Genomic DNA, 13,467 nt, shown 5'->3' on the forward strand with positions numbered 1-13,467 from the left:
ATGGGCCTCTTCCTTGCCTGCCAGTTCAACTTGTCTCAGCCTCTGTGAGCTTATCCCCCACCCCCAAATAACCATTCTTTTGGGCTCGCTGCACTGGCTCTAAATAAATATTTACCATAGAAAGATTTTGATTTCAATCCTGTTATGTGTCTCCCTTCCTTCACCAGACTATGTGTGTGATGGCTGGACCTTGTCATTTCATGCTTATATCTCGCTCCTATCACAATCTTTGTGATTGAGCCGCTCAATCTTTGTTAAAGGAACCTGGGCTTCATTATTGCAGTCCAACCCAGGGGGCGACCGGAGAGACGCTGCCCCTCCACTCCTGCAGGAGGCGCTGTGGCAAACGCCATCCATCGGCCTGCTCTTGACTTCCTTGGGCTACACGCTGGGGGCTCCGCCCCCTCCCTCGTAACATCCCTCTTGCCCATTGGTCAAGCGCGGTCGGAGCTGTCCAACGGAGCAAGGCGTTGGTGCGAGGAGGCACCACCATCTTTGAGCAGCTGGGACTCCTACGTTGGTCGGCTACCGCAGGTTGTAGGTAGGTAGGTGGGCCAGGCAGTGCCGCCTCCGGTCCCTTAGGCTTGCTTCTCATTCCCATTCCATCCCAGGCCACGATGCCGCAGTACCAGACCTGGGAGGAGTTTAGCCGCGCGGCCGAAAAGCTCTACCTCGCTGACCCTATGAAGGTAAATAGTGGGGCCTCTGCCTCGGGTACCAACCCGGGATCAGAATGTCTTCCCTGTCGTCCGCTCGAGCTCAGGGGTTTCTCTAGTATTCCCAGGAGGTGGTGGGAGGGAGCCGAGATGGACCCCGCCAAATCTAATTGTACCTGCTGTCCTGTCCCTATCCCCGACTCGAGTGGCCCAGTGAGGTCCTGATGACATCAGTTAGGATCGTTTCATTCATAACCGTCAGTACAGACGCTTCCAGTCCCTGAACTTCCTCTATGGCTTTGATGGATGTACGTGTCTCTAAGGACGGGGCTCCTCCCTCTGCAGCTCCGGATTCCTGTCCGTTAGGTGTCTTGGTGCCCATTTCCCCTACCACCACGATGTAAATAAATGTACCTCGGATATATAAAACAGTGATGTTAATTCTTTTGACAGCCCAGGCTTTCTTTAAAGAAATCTGTTTGGAAGCAGATATGTCCCTGCCCAAAGGGGGTTCTTAATGTTTTGAGGGTCCGTGGCCTTTTTTGAGAATGTTTGCACCCTGTTCCAGGAAAACGCACTTATGCATAAATGTTTGCAAAAGGTTTCATTCCCCACCTCACCATGCCAGATTTACTTCTCTGGGAAACACAAAGGGAAGATTGCAGCCTATCCCTTAAGGAGCTGGTATTTTTGGAAGGTACTATGGATAAATGTGAATATATCCTTTGGAGAAGAAAGAAAAAGAAAAGCGGTTACTCTCAAGAAACGGGGCTCAGATTTTACTGAGTCAGATTTTCATTGATCAATCAGTAAATAATATGAACTGTGTTTTAAAGGTATATATTGGGCTGGTAACCTGTAACTCCCACGCCACATGTTGTTTATATTGAGCATCATTTAAATGGGGCAGCAAAATGTGTTGATACTATAATTAAAAATAGTATTAGACCAATGGAAAGACCTAAATAACCAAAATACTAAAACATTTTCAGTGCCATTTTTAAACTGATATAACAATACTTTATTAGTTTCATTTGTAAAATATTAAGGTTCTTCATAAAGTGATATAATAAATAATGAAGTGAATTAGATATTTTTGAAATCAAGTACTTACTTGTGACACTAGTGAGTGCTGACTGTTCCATTTGGTGGTTTTCCTTTCCCCTGGTCACAGGGTCATTTGTTTCTTCAGTCCATGAAGATAGTATAAGATTTTTGTCCAAAAGCACCCACAGATTTATATATTCAAATATTTTTGTATTTGAATATATAAATATTCAAATATTTTGAATCAAAATATTCAAAATATTTGAATATTTTGAAAATATTCAAATATTTTCAAAAATATTTGAAAAGACAGTAAAGAATATACAGAGTCACCTCAAGAGGGGCTATATTTCAAGAATGTGGCAGTAGTTATAGGGCAAATGAAAATTAAAATAGTAATTGGAAAACATCACTGTGCAAAAGCATTTCTAGACTAGACAAGAGGGAGAACCTTTCAGTTCTTCACCCAGCTGAATAATTTCAGTGGCCTAAAAACTCCTGCATCCTCATGATGGCTTTCTACTGCCTTTTAACTGATTTTTGGATGGAGAGGATGAAAAGAGTTTTATTGAGTGCGTTCTATGTGACAGGCGTCTTTCATATATGTATAGTTTAGGGCTAGAGATGTGGTTCAGTGGAGAGTGCTTGCCTGGTAAGCATGAAGCCTGGGGTTCAAAACTAAAAATAAATACCGCAGAATGTATAATTGGAATGTGTATGTATAATTTATTAAAACAACTGCAGCAACTGTGTTAGTTAGCTTTGAGTCATTCGTGTCCTTAATACTTAACAAAAGCAATTTAGAAGAGGGAAAGTTTGTTTTGGACTCATGGGTTCAGAGGTCCATGGTAGGCCGATGCCATTTCTCTGAGTGAGGCAGAAGATCATGCCAATGGTGTGGTGGAAGAGAGCTTCTTAGCTCAGGGCAACCAGGAAACAGAGAAGAGGCCAGGGACAGATATAGCCCCTAAGGTCATGCTCCCACTGACCCACTTCCTCTAGCTGTGCCCTCCCTGCATATAGTTAGCACCTAGGCCATTCAGATTATTAATCCATCAAATGGATGAGTCTACTGATGAGGTCAGAGCCCTCATGAATCATCATTGCTGCATTGCCTACAACATGAGCTTCTGGGGAAACATTCAAGATCCAAACCATGATAGCAACCCATTGAAGTGGATAAATAAACAGTCTTATATTCCATAAATTGTTTGCCTAATATCTAAGAGATTAAGCTGAAATACAGATTTAGGCTCTGAACTCCAAGTCCATTCTGCTCTTACCAGGGATAAAGAAAAAATTTTGGCCAGGTGCAGTGACACACCCCTGTTATCCCAGTGACTTAGAATGCTGAGGCAAGAAGATCACAAGTTCAAAGTCAGCCTCAGCAACTTAGGGAGATTGTCTCAAAAAATAAAAAAGACTGGGGATATAGCTCAGTTGGTAGAGTGCTTGACTCGCATGCACAAGGTCCTGAGTTCAATCCCCAGCACCACAAAAAAAGTAAATTTAAAAAAAAAAAGGTTGAGGATATGGCTCAGTGGTTAAGTGCTTCTGGGTTCAATTCCTGGTACTAAAAGAAAAAGAAAGAAAGTTTTTTTTTTTTTCAGGACTCTGGAGTCTATTTTCCAAAATCTCTGTCCTCTCATCCCAGCATATTTAGGTTGATGATTGTATCTGTCATCTTTTACCACTCTCAACATAGCTCTAATTGAAAATGGTATTACTGATAGACTGTATAATAACTTCTTAGTTACTCTGTCTGCCCTTTTTAGTCTCTCCTTCACACCTGCTACAGCTGTCTAAAAAATAAAAATTGAATTGTTCCCTGCTTTAAAAACTTCATTAAACTTCACTAACTCTCAGTCTCTGTCTGACCCTCTTTCCAGTCAGGCATTATTTACCCCCATTTCCACCATCTTCAACTATAGACTCAATGAAACTATAGAATTCATCAGATCATTATTCAGAATACTTATCCTTTCTCCAACCTTCTTTCTTAGAGGGGGGAAAAATGCATTTTTCTTTTAGTCAACTTTTTGTCACTCTGACCAAAATACCTGACAAGAACAAATTAGACAAGGAAAGGTTTATTTTGACTTGCTGATGCAGAGATCTCCATCCATGGTTAGTTGACTCCATTGCTTTGGGCCTGAAGTGAGACAGAAGAAAGGTGTGGTGAAAAAGGCTGCTTAGCTCAGGGCAGCCTGGAAGCAGAGCAGAGAGTGAGAAGCCAGGGACAAAATATAATTTCCAAGGTGTACCCCCAGTGACCTCCTTACTCCAGCCTCATCCCACCTGTCTACAGTTACCACCCAGTAATCCATTGAAATTATTAATCCAGTAAATGGACGAATTTCCTTATTAGGTGATAGTTCTCATAACCTAATTATTTCACCTCTGAATGTTCCTGCATTAAGTGAGCTTTTGGGGAGGCATCTCATATCTAAACTATAACACATTTTCAAGGATAGCTCCTAAAAGAAGTGACTCTTTCCCTTCTCCCAGTGTAAATTGTTTTCTCTTTTTTTGTGGTTTACCTATGTATGCCTTTATAGGACTTAATTAATTCTGTTTTATGTTTTGATTATTTTGGTTGGTTGAATTCAAAGTTCCTAAGAGGGCAAAAATCTTGACTTTTTTCCTCTCCTTTCCTGGCACGTGCGTGACACAGTGGCTCAGGTGCCCCTTAAGCTACAAAACAGAATCCTATCTTGCAGAACCATATGCCCTTTAACTCTCATTTCTTCTAGTGAAACCAGTGAGTATTCTCTTAACTAAGAGTTAAAACTTTATATAGTTTTCATGCTTAGTATATTTTTAAATTTTGGTTTCTTTTGTTTTTAAAATTAAAATTTTAAAAATAAGTAAAACAGTTTAATAGTTCAATAAATATTTCACAAACATTCTGGTTATTATTTCTCTCTACTTAAATGCGGGTGAATTCCGTTTCCCTTATCAAGACACATCTCCAAGAGATGTAACTTTTTTTTTTTTTTTTTGCAATCCCAGGAGTACAGAGAGCATAATGGGAAAAGTTGTAGGTTATAGCTGTATTATTAGCCCTTTTTAGTTTCCAGAATTGTTTTTGACACTTTTTGTGCTACATTGTAAGCATTTTAAAACTATATTCCTGTTTTGGCTTGTAGATTCTTCACAGTTTTTGAAACAGCTAGCTAAGCAAGAGTTACTGGTATTGTATAGCAAAAACAAACAAACAAAAAAAACCTGACTGCTGATTATGCTTGCTTACATCCATCAGTAAAAGAACAAAAAAAAGTTCACAGAATCTGGAAGTTACTGGATATTGTCTTATATTATATTCTAATATCTGAACAATATCTTGGCTACTTAACTAGAATACTGAACAACATCAGTGTAGGTTTTTGGAAAAGTTGTTGCTAAGAGACTTCTTTTTGAATCTGCCTTCTGACAGCCATGGAAGGATAGAAACTCTATCCAGCACTGAAGCACTGTTTCCCTGAAAAATGAATTTGAGCTTTTTGTTTGTTTTTATTTTTGTGGTGGTGGGGATTAAACCCAGGGCTTCAGGCATGCTAGGCAAGTGCTCTACCACTGAGCTATATCTCCAGCACTATAATTGGACTTATTAACCAGCCATTTCTGCTTATTTGTTTTCCTGTTATTTCTCCATGACTAGGTGTGCTGGCATATATTCTCATTGGGAAAAAAAGCCAAACTATCTTATAGTCTTCAGAGACATTCCCTGAGTATGAATATGCTTTGGGAGTTTTCTTTAGATTGGCTGCAATTATAATATCCAAGTTTTTAAAAAATATTTTTATTTATTTTTAAGTGGTGTTGAGGATTGAACCCAGTGCCTCACATGTGCAAGGCAAGTGCTCTACCACTGAGCTACAGCCCCAGCCTTCCCACTTTTTTTTTTTTAAGTATTTAAAGTGTAGCACAAGGAATGAACTAAAATGACTTCTTTTTTTGAAACTTATAATTTCAGTAATTACAAGACTACAATAAAGATGCCTTTAGATGTTTTGGGTGTTTATTCTAAAAAGGATCCTTTCAGCCTACCTGAAGACTAAATTATTTAGAGAAATGACATCTGTCTTTACTATTTCTAAATATGTGTTTTTATTTCAGGCACGTGTCGTTCTCAAATATAGGCATTCTGATGGGAGTCTGTGTATTAAAGTAACAGATGATTTAGTTGTAAGTATACATTTTTATTTGTTGCATACTTTCAGATTTTTTTGAGTTGATCACTTGAAATTATTTATATAGAATTTATGCAGATTACCCATTAGGATGCTTCTTTTGCCTTTTATTCCAAAATGATGAGCCTCATTCTAGAAGCTACTTTTATAGACATTCAAGAAATAATTTTACTTGCCTCATCATTGCAGCTTGTCAGGTATGGCTTAACAGTTGCTTTCTCTGGACCTTAAGCAAAAGAAACATAGAGACCAAAATTGAATATAGGAGAGGAAAGGTTTCATTTTTGTTTGTGAGAGAAATAAACAGTGGGGCTGGGTATATAGGTCAGTGCTAGAGCACTTGCCTCACCTGCATGAGGCCCTGGATTCAGTCCACAGCATCACAAAAAATAAAACAAGTAGTAGTAAACAATGTATTTGAACACAAGTTATAGACTTTGTTATTGTATCTCTCTTCTTTCTTGATGTTCTCACTCTTCTTACTTCCTCCCATCCCATTCCTTCCTTGGCCCTCTGTCATCTGGTTTGTACCACTCACACTGCTCTTGGTGAGAGCTCATGAGCAGCATCTTTTTTTCAAACCCAGTAGTCTCATCACTTCATATTTTGTTTGATCCTTGCTCATTTTGATACAAAGACTGCTCTCTCATGGAAATTATTATTTTGACACATGTGGCTAAATTTTATCTTGGCTTTCTTTGTTTCTGTCTCATTCTTTGATAATTATTTCTTTGCTGTGTCTCCATAAATATTTGTTTCCCTAGAATTCTCTCCTTTGTTGTCTTTTTCATATTATGACATCTGGAGCAATTCCTTCAGTTGAGTCCAGTATTGCTTATATTTGTGTCTCCTTGCAAGTTTGCGTGTTTAGTTCCCATTTTTCTTCTGATGTCATGATTTAACTCTTAAGTATCTTTGCCTCAAATACTATTCAAAGTAAGTCCCTCCAGAGTGGAGCTTATCAGCTCATTTCTGTCTGGCTCCTTCTCTTCCTACTTGAGTTGCATTGCCATCCACCTGGTCAGAAACCTTGGGATCATTTCCCTCATTCTCCTGTCCACTCATTGTTTATTTGAAACCTGTTTTGATCTCCTCATAAATCACACACACTTTGCTAGGCATTTGGAGTTACTGATTCAAGAGCTCCTTCCTCATTTTTCCTGCACAGACTCTCCATCTTTGCACTTACTCTCTTTATGTTTAGGATTTTATCTCTTGTCTGGCCTGTTAGAATAGACTTCCAACTATATCCTTTCTTCTTTTGTTCACTCTTTATTGCTGCCACAATCTTTCTTTCTTCAATTTCATATTCCCCTATTCTCTATTTTCTATTTTACTTAAGAGCTCCTTTAACATACTGTGGTTAGGCCTCTGCTTTTGAACATTTTGTTTCTTCCTTTGCAATATTGAATCCCACCCCCATTCCCAATGTGGGAAGACTGATCATCTTTCAGAACCAGACTCATGAGGATTGTTTCATTTCTTTTTGATTTCTCTTGTGCTGTATCACAATTATCTTTTTAATAGACTTATTGCTGGGCTGGGGTTGTGGCTCAGTAGAGGACTTGCCTCGTGTGTGTGAGGCACTGGGTTCAATTCTCAGCACCACACATAAATAAATGAATAAAATAAAGGTCCATCAACAACTAAAAAACTTTTTTAAAAATAGACTTATTGCTTCAAGATAATAGAGGTAGATGAATAATATTCTTACCTGTATTCTTACCCTTAGTCTATCTTGATCCAGAGAGTACTCAGTAAATATTTTAAAAAATAGATTAATTCTTCTAAAAAATCACTTTTGGTCATATATCATATTTGTGTCTGGGGTTCTATTATGAGGTTGCATGAAGTCAGAACTTTTAATGATTACCATGTTTCCTAAGGACCAGTTGAATCTGGTGGAGTAACTAAAAATGTGGAAAAGGAAGAAAAAATTGAGATGATTCAAGAGGTCTGAATCCTAGCTTAACCATTTATTAGCATTTTGACCTTGGAAAAATTTGCCCTTCTGGATCTCTGTTTCCTCATCTATAAAATGCCATATAATAGTCTGTTTACCTGATTGTGATGTTGTGGAAAGCAAACAAAATACATGAAAGTATCTAGCATTAGTGCTTGTGACTTGTTAGATTAAATAAATGTATTCTTGAATCTTGAGCATTCCACATTAAGAAAAAGTTTAATTGTGATTATCCCAGAGTGGTTAAGATATACCTGCTGAAGAGAAACAGATATGCCTTGTTTTAAAACCGGGGAGGGGAAATGCAGAATAAATTTTAATACAAAGGCTTTATCTCAAGGTGATTTTTTTGTATGTGTGCCCCTCTGGTCTCAGTTTTGGCCAGAGGGATATCAAAGTCACCAAGAATAATTTGGAGGTTGCCAAGGACTTGTTTAAAAGTTTTTTCAAGTCTGACCGAGAACTCTGACATTTAGAAATAGAAAAGAAGGGCTGGGGATATAGCTCAGTTGGTAGAGTGCTTGCTTAGCATGCACAAGACCCTGGGTTCAATCCCCAGCAACATACACACACACAAAAAAAAAAAAAAAAAAGAAAAAGAAATAGATAAGGAGAAGTGAATTTTTTTTAAAAAAAAGTCTTTATCTCCAAGTAATAGCTTTTTTGCCCCTCATAATTTAAGGATCCATGTTAAACAATATCAGAAATAATTTATTTGGCATTTTTTTATTCCATTTCCTAAAACTACTAAGAATTAAACCATATCTAGAAATATCCAGAAGGGACTAAAAAAAGTTTGTATATTGCCTTCACTAATTTTAAAAGCTAATAATTTTATCAGAAAACTTGGTCTTAAACTGTATTCATCATTATCACCACATAGCTTTATTTTTTATGATTGCATGTATGTATCACTTTTCCCCCTAATCCCCCAAATGATTTATAATTTTCTCTTTCTTGGGCACTGGGTATTGAACCCCCGGGGTGTTTTATCATTGAGCTATATATTCCCAGTCCTTTTTATTTTGAGACAAGGGCTTTTTAAGTTGCTGAGGCTGACCTCACACTTAGGATCCTTTGCTTTATAGCCTCCCAAGTTTCTGGGTTTAATGTAGGCATGTACCACCGTGTCTGCCTTAGTATGGCCTTATTACAAGGTTTTCATACAAATTTGTACAGTGTGGGTAATTTTTTTAATTAATTAATTTTTTTTTTTTAGTTTTAGGTGGCACAGTATCTTTATTTTTATTTTTATGTGGTGCTGAGGATTGAACCCAGTGCCTCGCGCATGCCAGACGAGCACGCTACCACTTGAGCCACATCCCCAGCCCTAAATTTTTTTTTTTTTAAGTGAGTTCTTTAAAGACTACATGAATTCAGATCAGTTGGGCATGGTGAGGTTGAATTTCCAAGTCATTTAAGTTAATGACTTATTATAGGATCATTAGTTCCTGTTGTATAAAACTCATGTGGACCTCTAGGTGGGTTAAAGAAAAATGGACCTAATTACAAAATGAGAAAAGGCTGCCAGCTCAAAGTTGGTGTGTTTGAAGATTTTAGAACAAATGGTTTTTGACTAACTATAAGCATATCTAAGGTTTTGGGTTGGTTTAAAAATTATAATAAATACCTTCAGAAAATCAAGATTGGACAGACTTAGTTGGTTTGATTTAATTATGCACCAGCTAGAAGCAGGGAATTCTAGACTTTGAAGAAAAATATTGTTAAACCCATAATTTCACAGATAGGGAACGGGATCCTAAGATTTTTTTGGCTTTTTTTTCCACTGTAACTCAGTTATTAGTGACTGTGTTCCAGGAGAGAATATCTAATTTAAGTCCTTGAATTCTTCTCAACAGCCCACAACAGGATTTAATACATTACTAACTGATCATTTTTTAGAAGTTTCTAGTAGATATTGAATAATTTTGAATCCTCAGAAGTGGTATTCAAAATGCCATTCCTAAAGCCAGATATGGTGGTACATTCCTGTAGTCCCACTGACTTGGAAGGCTGAGACAGGAGGATCACTAGTTTGATGCCTGCCCAGCAATTTAGCAAGGCCCTAAGCAACCTAGCAAGATTCTATCTCAAAATAAAAAATAAAAAGGGCTGTGGAATGTTTCTCAGTGGTAAAGTGACCCTGGGTCCAATCCCCTGTACAAAAAAAAAAAAAAAAAACCATAACAATGACAAAAATACCATTCTTAAGGAATGTAATTGCTAGAAGCTTGTGAACTTGAGTACAGTTTGTCCTTTGACTGTAGAGAGAATAGAGCAAAACAATAGTAGGAAGGACTCTCAGAGTTTTTCCTAATTACTGTTTTCACAGTGCCAGTATCTGGTTTTACTTAGTTAATGTATAATTTTAAAATTTCTGACAGTGTTTGGTGTATAGAACAGATCAAGCTCAAGATGTAAAGAAGATTGAGAAATTCCACAGTCAACTAATGCGACTTATGGTAGCCAAGGAATCCCGCAGTGTTGCCATGGAAACGGACTGACTGGTTTGAAATGAAGACTCTTTTTGTCATGTTCTTAGGAAGTAAATATCTTTTGAATATGAGGAAGTGTTGACAAAAAATACTTTATGTAACTAAGTGAGCTATTCAAAAGCTGGGAGATCTTTTTTTTGTACTTTATTTTTAATGTTTACTTTAGAGAGCTAGGAATATAAATGCTTTCTGTTAGAAAGCCATTATTTATCTTTGAAAATTAAATAAGAAATGCATCTGTCTCAGAAACTTTTTACAGATTATTTGATGTTGGCCAAAATATACAATTATTTCTCTGATAAATTTATATTAGTAATTTAAAATGAAATACCAAAAAAAGCCAGTTCTTCTTAAATTTAGTTTGTCTGTTTTTAAGAGAAAATTAAATGTAACCATTGTGCTGGATCATTATATTTCTTTTGGAACATAAAATTTGTGTTATTAATAACCAATAAACTTATAGTAACTGGAATTAACTATACAAAATAGTATGGCTGATTATGTCTCAGTTATATCTAAAAGTAGTTAAGAATAACATATTCTTTACTTTAAGCTTTTCCAATTTAAACTACCTTTTTTTTTGTTTGTTTGTTTTTTTTGCTAATAAGGATTGAACCCAAGGGTGCTTAACCACTGAGCCACATCCCCAGTCCTCTTTTTATGTTTTATTTTGAGATAGGATCTCACTAAGTTGCTTAGAGCGTCGCTCAGTTGCTGAGACTGACTTTGAACTTGCAGTCCTCCTGCCTTAGCCTCCTGAGTCACTGGGATTATAGGCATGCACTGCTGTGCCCAATTAAACTACATAGGGGATTTATAGTATCAGTATCAGCTTGTTAAGCAGTGAATGACTGTGATAAAAACAACAGCAGTTATTTGAACACATGATCAGAATAATGATCACTATAATGGACTGGAACCACTGTATTGCAGAATATTTGCTACATATTTCCCATGAGAAATATTTCTCAGAAGGGCTAAGGATTATATGAATTGTTTAATATTTGCATACCTCCATGATACCCCTGCCCATTTTCTTTTCTTACCTAAGCTGTTAAACATATTGTCATGCTGTTATATGTCTTCTAGTAAACCAGAAATATGACATTATTTCATATTTATATTTGTAATTTGATTTTACTATCTAAATGTAATGTTCTTATGTTGATTCCTTGGGTGAAGTGAAAGCACTATATTAAAATACATATATTTTTGTAGTAATTGTCATGTTGAACAACATTTTAGTTTGGAAGGTTCCATTAGCCATAAGAATTTTGGATTGTTTTAGAGGTCAGTAAATAAAAAGCATTACATAGATTTATGTTGTTTTGGTTGAAGTTTTTAACTTCTCAAAAATTATTGATTTCTTGACTAGAGTATACTGTATTCACTTAGTCTAAAGTAAGCCTCTAATGATACTGAAAGCATTTTTTGTTATTTTTCTCAGCACTTTTTTATTACATGACTTTTTAAAACTATATGTTGATGGTTGGATTATTCTCCTGAATTAGAAAAGTAGCATCAAATAATATAGAGGTTTTTAGATTTCCAGTTTTTTCCCTCAAAATTAATGGGGCAATGATGGGGTTTGGCTTTTTTCCTTCTCATTTACAATTTTTCACTTTAACACTACTTTATAGAGACAGACCTGAAAGGGAGGGACTAGTTGCAGCTTATAGATGTTCAAGAGCAGAGGTTTAAAGTTACACTGCCCAAGTTGCAATATTGGCTCTGCTAGCTCCTAACTCTGTTCCACACAGGATACTTCTGTAAGTCTTTATTTTCTTCTCTGGAAATTGAGCTAACAACAGTACCTTCCTCATTGGTCTTTATGAGGATTAAATGGCATGATCCATTTTAAGATTTTTAGCACAATGTCTAGAACACAGTAAAGAACAATAAACTGTACTATTATTATTAGGATGATTATTTTTGAGGAGGAGAAGAAAGAGTATAAGTAACCAGCTCTTTAAGTTTTCTCATGAGGATTTTTGCTCTTTTTGTTCTGTTTTGTTTTGTTTTAGTGATGGTGGTTCAACCTAGGGCCTCACACATGCTAGGCAAGCACTCTGCCCGTGATCCTTTGCCCATTTTATTTTTATTTTGAGACAGGGTCTTGCTAAGTTGCACAGGCTGACTTCAAATTTATGATCTTCCTGCTTCAGCCTTCTGAGTACCTAGTATTATAGGCATGTGCTGCCATGTCCACATTTCTCATAAGTACTAGTTGGTAAGTACTAGTTGGGCTGGTTCCAGATAAAGATGGAGTAAGTGTGTCCTACTGAAGGTCTCCTGCTGTTAATGCATAAGCTATCTCTGAAAAAAAAATAGTAGCAGGTAGATTGGGGAAGATAAGAATTTGAAGTAATACTGACACAGTGGCAAGTCCTTTCTGTTTTTTACATCCTGTCTTCCATATAGTCCAGTGGTAGTGACACTGTTGACTATTGGCAGTGGGAATCTACAAGAGCCAGCTCTGAAACCAAGGACCCCTTCTTCAGTAGAGTTATGTTTCTGAGAGGATTAAATGGCATGATCCATTTTAAGATTTTTAGCACAGTGTCTGGAACATAGTAAAGCCAGTCCCCGTTGTTTTTCCTCTCTGTCCTCCATCCATGTGGCCTTGGACACAAACACAGTGGCAAAAGTACACAGCCTCAGTCTTTTTGCCAAAGAACAAATAAAAGGAACCAGGAAGTATTGGGAAGATTACAGAGAGGAAGGAACTCTGCCACAGAAAATTGATCCCATTAAGTTGTTTATGAACTCTTCAGTTCACCCCGCCCCCCAAACTACTCATGGATCTTATCTCATGCAGTATACCAAAGACTTGAAGAGCTGCGCTCAGGAAGACCACCACTCAGATCCCAGGCTAGAAAATGGAATAGGCCCAAATAGCCTTGCCAAAGTTTTAAAAGTTTAACTGATTCTGGAATCACAGCCCATATAAGGTAGGTTGAGCTGGAACCTAGCCAGAGTGCCTTCAGAATCAAACTGAAGTTCAATATTCTTTACAGGATTTAAACAAGACCCAGAGCTTAATAACATTATTCAAAATCTTGGAATATAATCCAAAATTACTCAGGACACCAGGAAATGGGAAGATCTCAACT

The 13,467-nt window shown here is 37.1% G+C and overlaps 1 protein-coding gene across 1 annotated transcript; it reads left to right on the plus strand.

The window, feature by feature from the left end:
- The first annotated feature begins 418 nt into the window (after positions 1-418).
- Srp9 (signal recognition particle 9) lies at positions 419-11,671 on the plus strand. The gene is made up of 4 exons (XM_046419379.2): positions 419-541; positions 612-689; positions 5,823-5,891; positions 10,244-11,671. Exons 2-4 carry the CDS (start codon positions 618-620, stop codon positions 10,361-10,363), a joined length of 261 nt encoding a protein of 86 aa, XP_046275335.1. The 5' UTR covers positions 419-541; positions 612-617; the 3' UTR covers positions 10,364-11,671.
- Positions 11,672-13,467: the final 1,796 nt, after the last annotated feature.

The sequence above is a fragment of the Marmota monax genome, unplaced genomic scaffold (genome assembly GCF_021218885.2).
Source record: "Marmota monax isolate L192 unplaced genomic scaffold, Marmota_monax_Labrador192_F-V1.1 WCK01_AAM20220418_F8-fsc00153, whole genome shotgun sequence".
In the NCBI taxonomy this organism is placed as follows: Eukaryota; Metazoa; Chordata; class Mammalia; order Rodentia; family Sciuridae; genus Marmota; species Marmota monax.

Coding starts and splice junctions, on each gene's coding strand:
- Srp9 (XM_046419379.2), top strand. CDS start 618: ATGCCGCAGTACCAGACCTGGGAGGAGTTTAGCCGCGCGGCCGAAAAG. Junction 690..5,822: donor ACCTCGCTGACCCTATGAAG/GTAAATAGTGGG, acceptor TTTTTATTTCAG/GCACGTGTCGTTCTCAAATA. Junction 5,892..10,243: donor AAGTAACAGATGATTTAGTT/GTAAGTATACAT, acceptor AATTTCTGACAG/TGTTTGGTGTATAGAACAGA.